The sequence below is a fragment of the Mycotypha africana genome, assembly GCF_025528875.1.
Source record: "Mycotypha africana strain NRRL 2978 chromosome Unknown BDF20scaffold_4, whole genome shotgun sequence".
NCBI classification, from domain to species: domain Eukaryota; kingdom Fungi; phylum Mucoromycota; class Mucoromycetes; order Mucorales; family Mycotyphaceae; genus Mycotypha; species Mycotypha africana.
Window position 1 is genome coordinate 2165670 of NW_026515728.1, and position 15636 is coordinate 2181305.

General features: G+C 37.8%; 5 protein-coding genes across 5 annotated transcripts; 4 read left to right on the forward strand and 1 right to left on the reverse strand.

Moving 5' to 3' along the window:
* The first annotated feature begins 205 nt into the window (after positions 1–205).
* Positions 206–3098, forward strand: BDF20DRAFT_1000387 (uncharacterized protein). Its single transcript, XM_053074593.1, has one exon. It carries the CDS (start codon positions 556–558, stop codon positions 2935–2937), a length of 2382 nt encoding a protein of 793 aa, XP_052937657.1. The 5' UTR covers positions 206–555; the 3' UTR covers positions 2938–3098.
* A 40-nt stretch (positions 3099–3138) lies between these two features.
* On the forward strand, positions 3139–4058 carry BDF20DRAFT_471836 (uncharacterized protein). Its single transcript, XM_053075531.1, has 5 exons — positions 3139–3391; positions 3487–3532; positions 3606–3748; positions 3817–3838; positions 3926–4058. Coding segments are annotated over exons 1-5 (387 nt in total). The 5' UTR covers positions 3139–3217; the 3' UTR covers positions 3928–4058.
* On the forward strand, positions 3824–5187 carry BDF20DRAFT_471878 (uncharacterized protein). Its single transcript, XM_053075532.1, has 3 exons — positions 3824–4074; positions 4168–4523; positions 4597–5187. Exons 1-3 carry the CDS (start codon positions 4038–4040, stop codon positions 5056–5058), a joined length of 855 nt encoding a protein of 284 aa, XP_052937659.1. The 5' UTR covers positions 3824–4037; the 3' UTR covers positions 5059–5187.
* Positions 5183–8594, reverse strand: BDF20DRAFT_866929 (fungal-specific transcription factor domain-containing protein). Its single transcript, XM_053080868.1, has 4 exons — positions 8481–8594; positions 8270–8375; positions 7192–8184; positions 5183–7111 (listed from the first exon to the last, which is right to left on the reverse strand). Exons 1-4 carry the CDS (start codon positions 8543–8545, stop codon positions 5297–5299), a joined length of 2979 nt encoding a protein of 992 aa, XP_052937660.1. The 5' UTR covers positions 8546–8594; the 3' UTR covers positions 5183–5296.
* A 1365-nt stretch (positions 8595–9959) lies between these two features.
* On the forward strand, positions 9960–14271 carry BDF20DRAFT_866930 (uncharacterized protein). Its single transcript, XM_053080869.1, has one exon. It carries the CDS (start codon positions 10013–10015, stop codon positions 14213–14215), a length of 4203 nt encoding a protein of 1400 aa, XP_052937661.1. The 5' UTR covers positions 9960–10012; the 3' UTR covers positions 14216–14271.
* Positions 14272–15636: the final 1365 nt, after the last annotated feature.

Genomic DNA, 15636 nt, shown 5'->3' on the forward strand with positions numbered 1-15636 from the left:
TGCCTTAGCATATATTAAACCTTTTAGCATGTATTCTGATATGGATTTGTTTTCATGGAAATCAGAAAACGTGCTTATCTAGAGATACTAAAAACCCAAAAAGACATGACAGACTCTTTACTTCCTCAATGTTAGGAGTTCTAAGAATGGAATGAAATGTGCAGAAAAGTCAAAGAAAAAAAAATTTTCCCTTTTTTGTGAGTGTGGCTCTTGATTTTTAAGTTTGGCAGACCCCACACTAAATACACATATCACAATCATCACGGAAAGGAAAATACATTTGCTGAATACATCTCTTTTTGCGTACATTCTTTGTACAAAATAGTCCTGTTTCTTTTCAATTTTTTACTGCTTTATTTCATTATTTCGTAGTTTGCATTTTGTATTTCTTTTGATTTCTTATCAGCAAACTTGTATCATATCTTAGCAACAACCCCCTGTTTATCATAAAACCCTTTCATCTCTTTCCATTTCCTTTTCTATTAAAAATCCTTCGCATTTTAAGCTTGATCACTTACTTAAAACTGCAGTGACTCAATTGACAGTAATCTTTTAATGGGTCATCCTTTTGACGACAGCATGAATCATACTAGCAATCCTAATTACTTTCTGAACGATGACTTTCAAGACTTACTAAATTTTGAAACAGCAGCTACGACAACGATGAGTCATAGTTTACCTTCAGATTTGATTATGGATGCTTATTCTCCATCGCCGCCTACAACCTCTTCCATCACAACCGCCACCTCAAATATATCACAGCAACAACCACATCTCCAGACACAACCCAGTATTGTATTAAATTCCGTCATGGAAGAACATCATCATAAAAAAGAAGATAGTAATAAACAGCAAGAGCAGCATATTTTGCTATCAGATCCCAATTTTTTGCGACAACAACAGCTTTTACAAGAACAACAAGATAAAGTCAATAAAATGATGATGCAACAACGTCAACAAGAATTACAACAACAGCAACAACAAGAGCAACAACAACTACAACAACAACAACAGCAACAGCAACAGCAGCAGCAGCAACAACAACAACAACAAAAGTCAAACCTGTCAGCTATGTTGGATATCAAAAAGACGCCGATCACTACGTCACCTCAACTTACACCCATCAACTTGATCAGTAGTCAACAACAAAAACGAGAAATCATGAATAAAAGACCAACTCATATAAATATACCATTATCAGCTCAAAGTTTCATGCCGTCGGCATCGGCCAACAACAGACCTGTATCAAATAATACTAACACGGTGGATCATCAAAGAAGATTCAACGAACTGCAAGCGAGATTCAGAGTGAATAATTATACAAAAAAACCATCAATCAAACAGCAACAACAGCAAGATAATTACTTATCAACATCTATAGGTGGTGGACCATCGTATGCACCAACAGCCAAGCAAAATAATAGGCTGTCCTCTTCTTATACGGATGGTTTAACTATGAATCATACTACTTTAAGAAGGAGATTATCCCTGGAGCCATCAACCAGCAAATCACGTTTCAATAGAGATGGTGGTAAGATCAAGGTGGCTGGTGGTAGCAACAACAACAATAACAACAATAACGCAAATAATGACATGTTAAAATCCCCTACTATGGAGAACAGTAGCATTAAATCACCGTTGTCGTCGTCCTTTCCGTCGCGTACCATGCCTATTCAAATTCAACGTGTTCAGCGATCTAATACAAACGCTAATAATAGTGGGCTAGGTGGTATTATAAACAGTGGTAATAGTAAACATGGTAGCGGCAGTATAAGCTTTCAATCTGTATTTGATCTAGAACAACGCCAAAAGAAATTGGATGATCAATTGTTGAAAGTTGATTTTGATGATATCACCGTGGCTGAATTAAAAGATATGCTGAGGCAGCGTGGAAAACCTGCTACTGGAAAAAAAGCAATTTTAGTACAAAGATTACAAGAAGAACGTGATATGATTCAACATGCAAGAGCCAATGGAATATCTATTCTAAGTAGAAATCATCCAGTGAATAGGCAACAACAACAACAACAGCAGCAGCAGCAGCAGCAGCAACAGCAACAGCAATTGTTTACAAGCCCCCATCTACAGCAACAGCAATTACTTTTAAATCAATCACCTTTGATGGGTAACAATCAGCATTTAGGTACATCATTACCCGATTCTCTTTACTTAGCCAGTTCGCCTACGATGAGTTTGAATCAGTCTATTGCAGATATGCACATTGGATCTCCTCCCCCTCCGTCACAGCCACAACCACAATCACAACAACAGCAACAACAACAATTTTACCATAATTCATCCCTAAAAGTACCAACTCATCATAATCATTCACAATTCTATTCTTCTTCTGTTCCCACGGGAAGCCTAGACTTGATTATGATGAGAATGCACCAACAGCAACCCATCAATAAATATGCTCCATTTACATCATCTGCGTTAGCAACGCCACCTGCGCAGGAGGAAGATGAAGACGATGTTAATATGGTAGAAAAAAACAGCATACATACTAATAGAAACAGCATAGACAATAGCAATATTATGTCCATCATGAATAATCACACTATAAACAATACAACTATGGGTTGGTCCACCCATCATCATCCCCAATTAGATGAATTTTTATTGCAACAACTACAACAACAACCACAACAGCAAGATAATGTATTAAGTTCTTCAGATGCTTTATTGAATGACAAATCAACAGAGGAATTATTATCATTTCTCATGTCCAGCCATGAACTATTCAGTAATAATGTAAATAACGACCAAGAAAATTGTGGTGGCATACAGATCATCAATTCAAATAACAACGACAATTATAACAATATCAACAACAATGGAATTTTACCACCAGAATTAGGAAATGCCATGTTTGATGACCCCATTATTTATGCCGATAATCCTAATACTAGCAACAGCAACCATAACAATTTTTGATTTTCTATAACAAAAATATGCATTTCAGTATAGGTAGCAATAAAGTTTGCTGGCCCTTGTATATTAGCTTTTTTTTCTTCTATCACTTTTATGTAATGGCTCACTTGATTCTGTAGAGTTTCCTTTTTTGAAATTTCTGAACCTGAATATTTTGATACGACGTACATTGTCGTGCAAACTTTTTATTTGTAAGAATTATCACTGCACTTCTTCTTGTTGATATTGTTTTCGAGTGTGTGTGTTTCCGCCTGGAGTTCTCTGTTTCTTTTTTCTTCGCTGAATGTCTTCCTACATTACCAATACCCGACCTTCAGTGTTTCAGAGAATCTTACATAGTTTTGGACTCATCGAATTACCGATCAAGGTTAATTGTTGGTATTGTTGCCAAGATTCTTTTATTCTACCTGGATCTAAAAATACTGTCGATCATTGGTATTGCCACTTGTGTGAAAGTGTAAATGCCAGAGATAAGGTAAAAGCTCGCGTTTGGCTTTTTCTTTTTCACTACGAGCTCAAGCTGATTTCTTTACCTTTCTGTTTCTTTGTCAGAATGGAGAGGTAGTTGATCCTACACCGTTCGAAACGTATAAACCACGTAAAGACTCGAGCACTGGAAATCGTTGCGAATAAATTACAAAACCACTCACTGTTATCATACGGCTTCTTAGCTTCCGAAAATAATGCACATACATCATCTCGCTTAAAGTCATTGAAAACTTTGAAAAACAGCAATCGATCTTTATGTAACAGCTGCCAGGAGAATCAAAGTCTAATCTACCAATTACTTAGTGATTATATTCCTGATGAAAGTGTAAAGTCTCATTATTTAGGCAAATACGCATACACACAACTGATGACATAGGATATTGCTATATTTAGGATCCCTCTTATGATTTCAAATGTAAAAACGTATACCAATATAAAGCTGATTTGCACAGAAGGTATCGGTTATGCAACGATTGTCAAGCTAAAATCACACAACTGGTAGAGGAGCAAAAAGCGGCACTGCAAGCGAGGAACATGAGCGACGCGATTACAAAAAGCATGACAACAGAAGCCAGGAAACGGCCCAACAAATATCGCTTTTACACAAAGGGTATATGTTGGTCTTTGATTCATGCCATTACAGTATTATTTGTAATTTATTGTAAGATCCTTGTGAAGTACAAATTTTTAAATGAAAAATACGGTGAGAGGTAGTAGTAACTTTCATTTCATTCTGGCTTATAGGTATACTACACCCCTCAGCGTTTCGATTAAGATCATTGCCTATGGGAAATGACTATTACGAACTACTAATTTTTAGAAAAAATAGTATATTATCGAAGCTTCACTCTTCCACAAGCTTGATCAGCAACCTCCATCAGTGCCTTAAAATAACACCTCGTTTATTCTTCGATTTTTTGCAGAACTCAGTGGTCTGTTTATTGAAGTATGATGATGAATTGTGCTCAGTTTCTTCTCCTGCTTGGGTGGAAACTGCCATTGTGTCTAATTTCCTCACTTACGGTTGGATGGAGTGGCATGCTAATCAGAGAAAAGTATTTAATGACAATCAAAGGCTGACGCACTGGGAACTTTATAGGGTAAAAAAAAAAAAAGAATGTTTATGCATTCAAGCATTAAAGAAATAAAACTAAAAGAGAACAATTTTTTTAGAAATGTCAATTTGGTTTATGGTGCCTCCGTATCATCCTCATAGGCTGCATTATATTCAATGTGGGAACATACATCCTTATCTCACTGCTGGTGATCTACGTGCTGATCTTAACTATACCTTATTTCCTTGTTAAACCTTCCAAGGGAAAATGGCCCTTATCACTAGTAGGTGTTTCACATTCATCATTCATGCTGGAGGATGAGGAGGATGATAGAGTGAAAGGAAGCAGTAGTCTCCCAGTCAAGCTGAGAAGAGGAGGCGTTAATAATCACCGCCACGATTCAGAGGAAAATTTTGAAAATGATGATCCAATGATGGCAGACGATATGTCTATTGTACAAGAAGAACCTTCTATTATACAACAACAGCAGCAACAAACGCCTTATTTCCATTTTCGACAACAAGATTCAGATATTTTAGACAATATTGTTTCTGGCTTCAATAATATCAAAATGCAGTAATTTTTTACTAGACAATATGTCTTTATAATATACTACTAGATAATCACACATACACATTTCCCCCAGGCCATTTTTGTATCATAATGTATATCATGACAAACGATTTTCAATAATAAGTAAGACAATTATTTGTTATGTACAGTATTATGTATTAGATATGTCTTAAATGAATGCTTGGTGCGATGTTGAGCAATACTATACATACATGTGTATTTTTTATGACTAATCTTCAGTTAATTTACCAATAATACGCGTTGGATATATCCGTAGTGGTTGATAATGCGGCAGAAGTCTTTTCAGCTCGATTATTCATTTGCTTCCGTCGATCGAAATGTTGATGTATTAAATTGTTATTGTTATCGTAGTTATTAATATGTACAAAAGTTAGAGGATTGCTGGCAGTGGTTATGTTTGTTTCTCTAAAAGATATCTGGTGCTGCGTTTGTTGCTTATCCACTAACATTGACGTACTATTATGGCTAGCGTAATAACTATCATTATTAAATACTTTGCAAAAAGGTGTCTGTGCTTGTTGTTGCTGTTGCTGCATGTTGGATGCCATAAATGTCCCCCAATCATTTTCTTCAAGCGTACCACTTGTCTTTATTGTATTACTGCCGTTAACATTATCAGGCATACCCCATAGAGCGGTTGCCAAAGGATCAAAAGCCTCGAGCTGTTGTTGCTGTCGTTGACGAGAAGGTACAGGTATAATTCCGGGTGCGGCAAATGGGTCCATGGCATGATCTGCTGTACCCTTGGACACTTCAAATGGATCAGGAATAACCAACTCCATACCGAAATGAGTTGTTGGTGGCGTTGCTATTACAGGTGATTGTTGTTGTTGCTGTTGTTGTAAAAGTCTATAACGAAGATCAATGGTTCGTTCGGTTCGAACCACATGAAATGGAACGTTATGGCTTATGTCGTTAATTTGTTGTTGGTAAGGCGGTTGAGGCGAGGAAGGAGATGATGGTTGTTGCTGCTCTGATGATGGTAAGCTGATCGACGCAGAATTTGGAAGCGCTAATGCATCTGCTTGTAACTGCCGTGGTGATGAATATTGATGTTGAGATACTGGTGATGCTGTTCTATCAAAATCCGTAGGTAATCGCATATTTAATTCACGCACTTGTTGATGGCTACCGTTGTCGGTTGCATATAAACCAGATAACTCTGCTAATATTTGACGTCTCTTGCTAGCAGTTGGCCACGTCGATTCAATTTCATCTAAAGCAAGCATACATTTCTTCACTTTCCATTGACAATAAGCATTCTTCTTTGAAAATGGCTGTTGCTGATTCGAGTTATTTTTGCTGTCAAACGATACTTCTTGAATAAAAACAACAGCTGCTGTAAATATATAGTAAACAGAAAAATTCATCAAGTAACGGAGTTTTTTCGACGCATGCATATCATCGATAATATTTACGATAGAATCCGCTGATAAGTTGCAAATGGAGGAACATGGTAGCATTGTAGTAGTGGGTATAAGGCTCTGGTCGGGGCCTGGTATAAAAGGTCGATGCAGCAAAATCATGGTGGTGTGATATATCATATGTAACTGGCTAATGACAACAGGTGAAAGCAGGAGGCGGGTATCGTGTTCCTTATCACTGAGAAGTAATTGCAGAGAATTCGGTAAACGATCGTACCATTGGTGCAATTTTCTATTCCAAGTCGTCAGAATTGAATCCAAATGTCGATCATTGGTATTCTGCAATGAACGAACATAATAGACATTTTTTAAAACGTGTCCTAGAATATCAGCAATCTTAATGAGGTTTTGAAAAACGTCTAAGAGTCTAATGTCCGTATTACTATGTTCGGAAGCTGTTACAACTTCAATAGGCTCCTCATCGTCTATTGAAGGAAACGGTACATCGCAATCTCGTTCCTCAACGGTGAATGCACGCCCATACATAGCGCTGGCCAATCTGTCAACGATATAACAGCACCAAAATACTCTCTTTCTCGTTTCTCGTTCTTCAGGTGATATGTTCCATGTGTCGCAATTTCTATGTAATCCTAGATCTTGTGCCATACGGAACGCCTGTATGGAAAAATATGCAGGATTAGTTTAAAGCGAAACCAAATTAGAACTACATTTTTGTTGCACTTTTAAGGTATTACTATGCCACTGTAAAGCCATGCTCTGGCGGTTCGCATTACACCGTGTTGATGGATAGACAATAATATCAACGCTTGTACAGTAGATATACTGGGTGTATCATAGGATTCATCTAATAATTTTTCGGCTCTCTCAAAAAATACATCACCTGCTGTATTTGAACATTCAGAATTTGATCTCACTCTTATATCAGGAGAAATTCGTGCAGCAACAGCGTAAATGGCATTGAGTAAAAGTGGTGGAGTAGTTGACACTGATTCATTGTCAGCAGCATTTGTAGTACTGATTTGCTGTTTATAAAATAGTGGTAAAAAAGGATAAAAATGCTTAAAGTAAAGTTGAATTAAATGCTCAGATAAATCTTTCGGTGGCAAAACACGTGGATCTGTGGCAGTCTTTTGACATTGGAGGTGTGAAGACCGCTTTTTTCCATAGTTTGCAAAATGAAACGCACCATTTTGATACATTTTACTGTTTTGCAAAAGGTAATAACCCGATGATTTTCCTAGATATCGTACATGGCCACTTTCATCCATTGATAACTGTCCAATGGCCGCTGCTGTTCCATAATTCTTGGTTTTTTGCTTCTTTGAGCGGCACCGTTGTTGCTCCTTGCTCTCATCCTCCTCGTCATAGAAGCATGGGTCTGTCGCTGCTGCTACATCAAGATTGTCGTATCGGTCGTTCAGGGAGACTTGCAAGAAATCTGATTTACTGCTATTATATTGGCGTTGCTCCTCTTTTAAAGCTTCTCGTTTACGTTTACCAGCCTGATCTTGTTGCCAAAAGAAAACTTTGTTCTTATCCGAACGAGGAGCTCTTCTGGTTGGTCGTGTGTGTATTTTATTTCCAGTGGGTGTTTTTAATGGCGCATTCAATTCTTTCAGTAGATCTTCGGATAAGGCATCTCCCCCTTTCGCTAACTCTGCTAGAAAGTTTTCTAATTTATATAAGCGATTTTCAATGGCTTCTATGTAACCTTTGGGTGGTCCGCGCTAAATATGGTGTGAATAGTAAAAGGTATAAGAAGGTTACATAACAGTTTGTCTGTATCAAAATGACAAAGGGACGTAGTCGAACCTTTTTGGACACAACTTCAAAAGTACATTCTAGCTCTAAGGCTTTACAGTTTGTACAAATAGGATTTGCTTCGTCACACTTCACCTTTTTACGTCTGCAATGATCGCTATGCAATTTGGGTACAATTATAAATAACAAATAAAGGACATGAGTCGTTTTTTTCTTTCAGGGCAGCGTTTGTAGAGAACAAATGAGGGACAAAAGTGTATACCAAGCTTTACTAACTCGCTGCTTTGACGTTGAGGAACTCTCACGGAGTGCAGGCGAAGCTGACATTATGCTTGTGTTGTATGCAGATGAAATTGAACCTTCAAGGAAAAAAAAGTAATTGGGGAAAAATGAATTTCCAAACATCAAATAGCAGCTGTTGGTTTTGTTTTCTATTTGTATTTAATTTCAGCAGCCGCTGTTCTTTGCGGAGAAAACAATTCCACTTTTGGGCAAATTATACTGTGTTTAGATCGACCTCCAAAGTCAAGGTGTGATAATGATTGGTTCTACCTTCTTTTGCTTTCTTTTTGCGGCTGAATAAAAAGTCCACAGTTCAACTGTCCGATCTAACCTACATTTGAGTTTTCATTCAAGGCGTTTACTATGAGACAAGCAAAAGCAGGCGTGTGGTTACCATTAAGGATAACATTTTGCTAAAGAAGTTCCTTTCTAGTTTACATCGTTAGCGATAGCTAACAGAATGAGGAAAGTAAGCATGGAAGAAGTCAAAGGAGAATCATCATACTTATTTTATGTAAATATGTCGAGTCTAATTACATATATTTTTCATTACAATTGTTCAACTGTTACCTATATAACGGAACAGCACGTTTGGGATCAGTTTAACGCGTATTCCATTCAGTTCACCATCGTTTGAAAGTCTCGTAAAGCAAAATCCTGTGTTTATTGCTAATGATACGTGTGCCCCGCTAAAATATTCAGTATGTCTCGTAAAACTGTAGACAAAGTGTCGCTATCGACAGAAAAGTGGCCACTAACCTTTAAAATAATGTCTCCAGTGAAAGTTCAAGGATTGTATTCTCAAAAATTTTGAAACATTAATCTGACTATAAACCATGCACAATCTATATTTGACAAGTGCAGGGCGGTTTTGATGGTTTTGACGCTAATACAACCTATATTGTGCACATAACTTTATTGGACGGTAGGCTATTCTTCCTTTTGAATTTGAAGCAAAGGCTTTTGGCGACCTTTTAACGCAACCGATAGTATATTAAGCATTGCAGTTTTTGTTGCTAGCCTGAAAGTCTTTAATTAACCAGTGAGTTCGTTACTCAGCAACCCCAAAGAATGGCTTCTCAAGTTGAGTACTCTACCAATTTACAATTAACTTTGATGGTAAGAGAGACTGTAGTGAATCGATTATCCATCTATATATTTTCTTAAACGTTCGGATTCTATTTTTAAAAGAGATATTCATTCCGAGCGCGGCCTTCTATAGTTAAACCTATTCAATAAAACTAACTGAAGGCATCAATTTGCTGCATATATCAGTTCAGACCTATATATTCTCAATTACTTATCAAACTTGTGAAATGGAATGGTGTGCACTGCTCAGAGCAATAACCTGTTCTAAATGCGGTAGCGCCAGAGTTTGGAACTGACGCATAAACTACGTGTTTGTAGATTCGCTATCCGCTCAAATTAAAAGTAGAATACATTTTACCAACAGAGATCGGCTTGAGCTTTTACGAATGGACATTCTTAAACGTAAAATATACCCATACACTAATGTCAACAACAAGAGGAGTCGCTGAAAATCGCAGTCAACAGCACCATCAGAAACATGATATCAGTTTGAAAGCAATATACAAAACGCTCCAAGAGCCTCATACGGCGTTGGGCGTTCGTTGTTTGGCAAAAGTTACTAATGCATCCGCGAAAGAGATCAACCATACTTTACTTAAACTAATTAGTTATAAAAAGCATCAGACTGCTGATTGGTCGCCGAGAAGATTAGCTCGCTGCCTCAATTTTATATTTGTTCACAATATTAAACCCCATTTACAAGATCGATCCGGATTACCATCTTTCAAAGAGTGCTTACGTTGGATGTTGGAAGTCCTCCGAAACGGTATGGACCAACCTGCTGTTATGCCTCCAACGACTCATAAGCAGGGACACAGCAATACAACAGCGTCAGATTTAGTAATGCTTCAATATGCAGCTAAATTTTTGTGTAATTTGATGGAAACAATTGCTCTTCATGGAAATGATACAACAGATACAGCGATGGATCTTAGAGCAGAAATAAAACAAGGCCAAGGGTTGAGAGCTCTCTTGTACTATTGCCAAAGCACAGTACAATCAATACGGGTTTATGCAATAAGAGGTTTAAATGCTCAGGCACGACATTTTCTATGCGATTTAATTGATCTCGACGCATTTGATATTCTGTGCCGCCCACTAAGTACAACTAATTCGCTTCTTACGACACTTTCTCTTCATCCGCCTGTAACAGATACAAATGACAAACGTGCCGAGTTAAGTGAACATCTACTATTTTGCCGACTACTTGAATCATTCTTTAAGTACGATACGACTGCCACTCAACAAGAGCAATTATCCGCGGCTCGTCTACGATTTGCAAAATCAATGAATTGTACCAACATTGTTTTCTTGTGGAAAGATATTTGTTATCATGAATATAAACGAATTCTTGAGGAACAACAGCACAACAAAAAAAGCCAAACTGGTAAACCAGCAATCAATCAAGGGCAACAACAGTTTCTGAAGAATCAGCGTTTATTGATGTACACATTGACTACAATTGTTCAGAAATGTACCAGAATATCTGTTTTAGCAGCGAATAATGCGGCAAAGGAATATACATTAAGTCGCTGGATACCTCAATTGTACATTTCAATGAGTCGCTGGGTTCGCGATACATGTTGCACGATGAACACGCCGTTATTGACGCCTGTTATGTTGGACAGAGAGAAAAGACTGATTGTCAAATTATTGCAGATTTTGTTAGATACATTACCTATTATTCGATCCAATTTAGAGAAGCCACCCAATACAGACGATGAATATACCATACAATACAATTGGCAATGTTGTGTCGATACAGTAGTGAGCAATTTAACCAATTTTTTCATGGCCTTTATATCGCAACCTATACCTCCAGAGCAATCAAAAATGTTCGGTGAGTTTGTCACTCTCACTCATCCACATGTTTGCATTGATGTGGAAGAAAGGGGGTATCAGTTAGATGGTACGAAGCTGAATCATACGCATCAAGATCTAATCATCATATCCTTGGAATCTTTGATTCAAACTATACAACTGGCGACTTCAGACTGTAAAAAGACCGTAGCCTCCCGTGTTGCATGGTGCTTGAAGTCAATGCTTACTATCTTATTGAATGCAAATTTGTTGCCTGACTCGCCATTACAAGCTCGACTATCGAAATTGGTCGTTTTTTTCCTTCACTATGAAGAAGCCATTACCATGTTTGCCGAGGCTTCATCAAACATAGCGGAATATATTTGGACCCCCACAATTCAGATGGCCAAACACGGTTTATTAAAAGCTGTTTCTTTACACTCGTTACCGAATAATTCAAGTAATAATGTTGACAGTAATAGCCTTTCTGCTGAGGACTTATCAATTATCTCAAAAGCTAAGCGAGCTTTTTTGGCCTTAGAGTTGGTCTCACGCCAACCTCGTGCTTGCGAAAGGTTGGTTGATTGTCAAGTACTTCAATTGATTGACGTGAAACTGATTCCTTCCATTACGGTCATGGAAAGGTATGCACCGTTGCTACCGCTATATGCCCTTTTTGGTCGGTTTGTAGCTGCTCTATCTCGGCGCATGGCCTTTGTGCGAACTCGGTTGCGGGATGAGCACACTTTTTTTCCAATGATTATAAAACTCCTTGAAGGAGCTATCCGATTGAAGGAAGCGAACAGACATAGTTTACACGCTCACCCGGACTATACGACAGGCCATTCTGACGATAGCTTTGAAATAGAAACTCGGTCACTAGCCCTTAATGATTTAGAAGAAAGGGTAAAATCTTGGAATCATGTCATTACAAGTTGTTTATTGGTTATTAGCTCATTCGAGTTCGACACAAAATCTATGATACTATGGCTCTCGTTTAACCTTGCTTCGGAAGACAAAGTTGAAGGAACACCAGACGAGAAGCAACCAGATGGCAACAATACATCAATGAAAGGGTCAGTTTTGCCATCCCTTTTGTCTATTTTGCTCCCATGGCGAAAATATGACACAAAGTGTACCATAGCTATGATTGAGACTGCCTTAAAATCTGACGATATTCAATTAATATCGCTAGCTGCACATGTACTGAGCTTATTCGCACCGATATCCTCATGCACTAAGCAACTGATACTTGATCCAACAGCTTTATCAGATATTGGTCAATTGATTGTTATTGTAGGAAATATATGCTTTGAAGACTTTTCAAATATTAAATTTGTGAACAGCATTATTGAGGGGATTGGTGTTAGCAAGGATAATAACGAAGTCGAAGTGTTTACGAAAGATTCAGTTATGTCATCAAATGGCAATGAGAGTGATACACCAACGGTTCTTAGTGGAAACAGGGCAAGTGATAACGAAGATATTAAGTTTGATGCGATCATATCAGAAAGCGGCAGCGATTCCGGAAATGAAAGCCGGCCTATCAGGATTCCCTTCAATACGTTCAAGACGTTAACGGCGCATCTACTTCGCATTGCTGTCTATACACTCTACTTGGGTAATAATCTTCCTTTAAGTCTTACACACAACTGCTTTACAACTTTTTTTCAACAATTGCTGCAGCATTCTTCGAATTGGTTTATTCGTGAACAATTAATACATTCAATTTGCTCACATTTTTGTAATCATCGAATGCAAAAATTGTTGGACCTGTACAATTTCACAGAACCGGCAGAAACTTCACTTAAACTACATGAAATGACAGCGATCGCTCTATGCTATGCAGTTATAGGCAGTCATTCGGATAGCGATTACTGGAATCGTTTACTTGGGTTAAATGAAGACGTAGAGTCTATACTCGACGCCAATTCAGTGTTTAGTAATGTCTGTCAAATGCTTGTGTACGAGCTTATTTATGAAGAAGATTACGATAATGAAGAGTTGCCCCAAATGCAAATCGAAAGTGATAAAGTGACAATGGTGACTAATTTGCGTAGAGATGCTGCAGCTCAGGTGATTGAAATATTAGCACTCAACTTCAATCCTTTATGGAATACAGAAACGAACGCCATTCCTTTGGTTGAGGTTATACCAACTCCTATTGTATATGATGGGCTACCAGAAACAGTGCACTTTGTAACAGATGATGCCGCTCCGAATACATATATTCCGGGAACTAGACAGCTGCTCAGAGCACGTTCAGCTATTTTTGAAGCTTTGCTAAGCACAGACTATGTAGAATCGCAAATGAATGCTATTCCAATTCATGATATAAAATTTAAAAGCCTACAACAGTTCATCGATGTCATTGATAAACTCAATAATGTCAAGGAAGATATTAGTAACCCAGTGGAGTATGTATTGCCGTCATCTACAGCTTGGCAAGACATCATTGAGCTGATAACCATATCTGACAGATTTGGCTCACAACATGTGAAAACCCTTTGTGAAGTCTGGATAATAAAAAAGGTACAAAGGATTCAAGAGCATGGATATAATAATGGGAAAAGTAATATGCAATCGATGGATTTGAGTGGTATGCTTACCTTGTTCCGACAATGTCACGATGCATATGAAAAAGATGGTGGTATTTCTTCAACTACTTGGCCCTTCACAATGGTACTAAAGGAAACCCTCAAGTGCGTGTTGCAATATATGTCAATATCAATCCAGACTCTCGATTTTCAATTTATGGTGCAAGAAGAAAAAGACGAGGAGCTCAGCATATTCTGTAATTCTATAGCAAAGTTATTGACCAAATAAAAATGTTACACGAGGCAGCCCTTTTTCTAGATTTCTGCTTTTAATTTTTCGAAAACTCCACGAGCACAGACTTCTCTAACTTTGTTGTTGTGACCGTTCTTTATGCTACATGTATTTTCGGTTTAATTCAGACGTTTTTAAAAAAAAAATTGGATTTTATCCACTGAGCAATTTTAGACAATTCAAGTGAATGTTTCCGACTGCATATTTCTGAAATTCGATCACTTTCAGTAAACTCCACAGTGTTATTTCGTTGAGCCATCTTCTTCGCAGCTCTTGTGGAAAGCGGCCGCCTTAGATTAATTATCCACTACAGAGGTTGTCTTTATCCTCTCCATATCCCATTCCTCACCAATGTGTGACTAATTATTATTTTTAAATACACATCTCTGACAATATCTGGCAATAACATTGCTGCATAAATTTTCTTCAAAATATATTGAGTTCTGACTTGTCATCTAAGCATTGAAAGACCATCGATTGATAGGATACAGTGATAGCTTGTCAGCAGTGTGCGTGACGTTAGCAACTACTACCGTTATCATGTTGTTGAAAACTTCGATAAGAGACTGAAGCATTACCTTCGAACATGTCTGAAACACATATTTCTTGTAGTTCTATGCATTATTCATGTTGCTCCAGTAGACGGCACTAAACCATTTACTTGATTATATCTCAGAACCAAGTCCAGATATTAATAAGATCGTCGACAAATACTGCTATATTAAAATCTTGGAGGAAGGCATCACTAAATGGCCCGATGATGTTGAAGGGCAACAACTACTCGAAGAAGTGGATCTTGTTTGCAAGAGTATAATAGTCGTTTTACCAGCAACTCCCAACAAGGAGAATCTTAAGGATGATGCCTCGGAATTTCTGCCCTCACTGGGTGTAATGCTTGAAAAGATTTATACGCTGTCAGAAGGAACCTCTGAAGAGCAAGCAAAACCACAATTGTTTGCCTTATACCCAATTTCATCCTTCAGATAGTGTTATGTTACATCAATGAAAAATCTTTAGCAAGTAATACAACACTGGTAGCAGGGTCTGAATATAAAGACCATGTCAAGGCCTTTTTACTGTCTTTGATTTTTCAAATCGGGCTATTTCAACCTCAACGACTTACTGAACAACCCTGATGCCAGATTTGACTGTGTCATTCATACAGATGGCTATGGTATCTGCTTTATATTTGTCCGTAACAGGAGAACAACTGATACAAGCGCTTTATTAGACGTTGATGACTTCCAAACCGCAGAAGTGGAGCAATTCTTCAACTCTATCGCAGTTGATCCTGGTAGAAATGAAATATTTACTGCTACAATAGGCTTTGATACGAAGAAACATCAAATGAGAAGATACAGCAAGGACGAACGTGCAAATCTTGCCGGATATACCAGAAGGAACAAATATCCGAAGGC

What these genes read in the sequence shown, in the direction of transcription:
- BDF20DRAFT_471836 (XM_053075531.1), top strand. Translation starts at nt 3,218, where the DNA reads ATGTCTTCCTACATTACCAATACCCGACCTTCAGTGTTTCAGAGAATC. An exon ending in GTTCGAAACGTATAAACCAC is followed by an intron (nt 3,533 to 3,605) that starts GTAAAGACTCGA and finishes ACGGCTTCTTAG; the next exon opens with CTTCCGAAAATAATGCACAT. An exon ending in ATTATATTCCTGATGAAAGT is followed by an intron (nt 3,749 to 3,816) that starts GTAAAGTCTCAT and finishes TGCTATATTTAG; the next exon opens with GATCCCTCTTATGATTTCAA.
- BDF20DRAFT_866930 (XM_053080869.1), top strand. Translation starts at nt 10,013, where the DNA reads ATGTCAACAACAAGAGGAGTCGCTGAAAATCGCAGTCAACAGCACCAT.
- BDF20DRAFT_471878 (XM_053075532.1), top strand. Translation starts at nt 4,038, where the DNA reads ATGTTGGTCTTTGATTCATGCCATTACAGTATTATTT. An exon ending in ATGCCATTACAGTATTATTT is followed by an intron (nt 4,075 to 4,167) that starts GTAATTTATTGT and finishes TCTGGCTTATAG; the next exon opens with GTATACTACACCCCTCAGCG. An exon ending in CGCACTGGGAACTTTATAGG is followed by an intron (nt 4,524 to 4,596) that starts GTAAAAAAAAAA and finishes CAATTTTTTTAG; the next exon opens with AAATGTCAATTTGGTTTATG.
- BDF20DRAFT_866929 (XM_053080868.1), bottom strand. Translation starts at nt 8,545, where the DNA reads ATGTCAGCTTCGCCTGCACTCCGTGAGAGTTCCTCAACGTCAAAGCAG. An exon ending in CAGCGAGTTAGTAAAGCTTG is followed by an intron (nt 8,376 to 8,480) that starts GTATACACTTTT and finishes CAAATTGCATAG; the next exon opens with CGATCATTGCAGACGTAAAA. An exon ending in CATGGCTTTACAGTGGCATA is followed by an intron (nt 7,112 to 7,191) that starts GTAATACCTTAA and finishes TTTTCCATACAG; the next exon opens with GCGTTCCGTATGGCACAAGA.
- BDF20DRAFT_1000387 (XM_053074593.1), top strand. Translation starts at nt 556, where the DNA reads ATGGGTCATCCTTTTGACGACAGCATGAATCATACTAGCAATCCTAAT.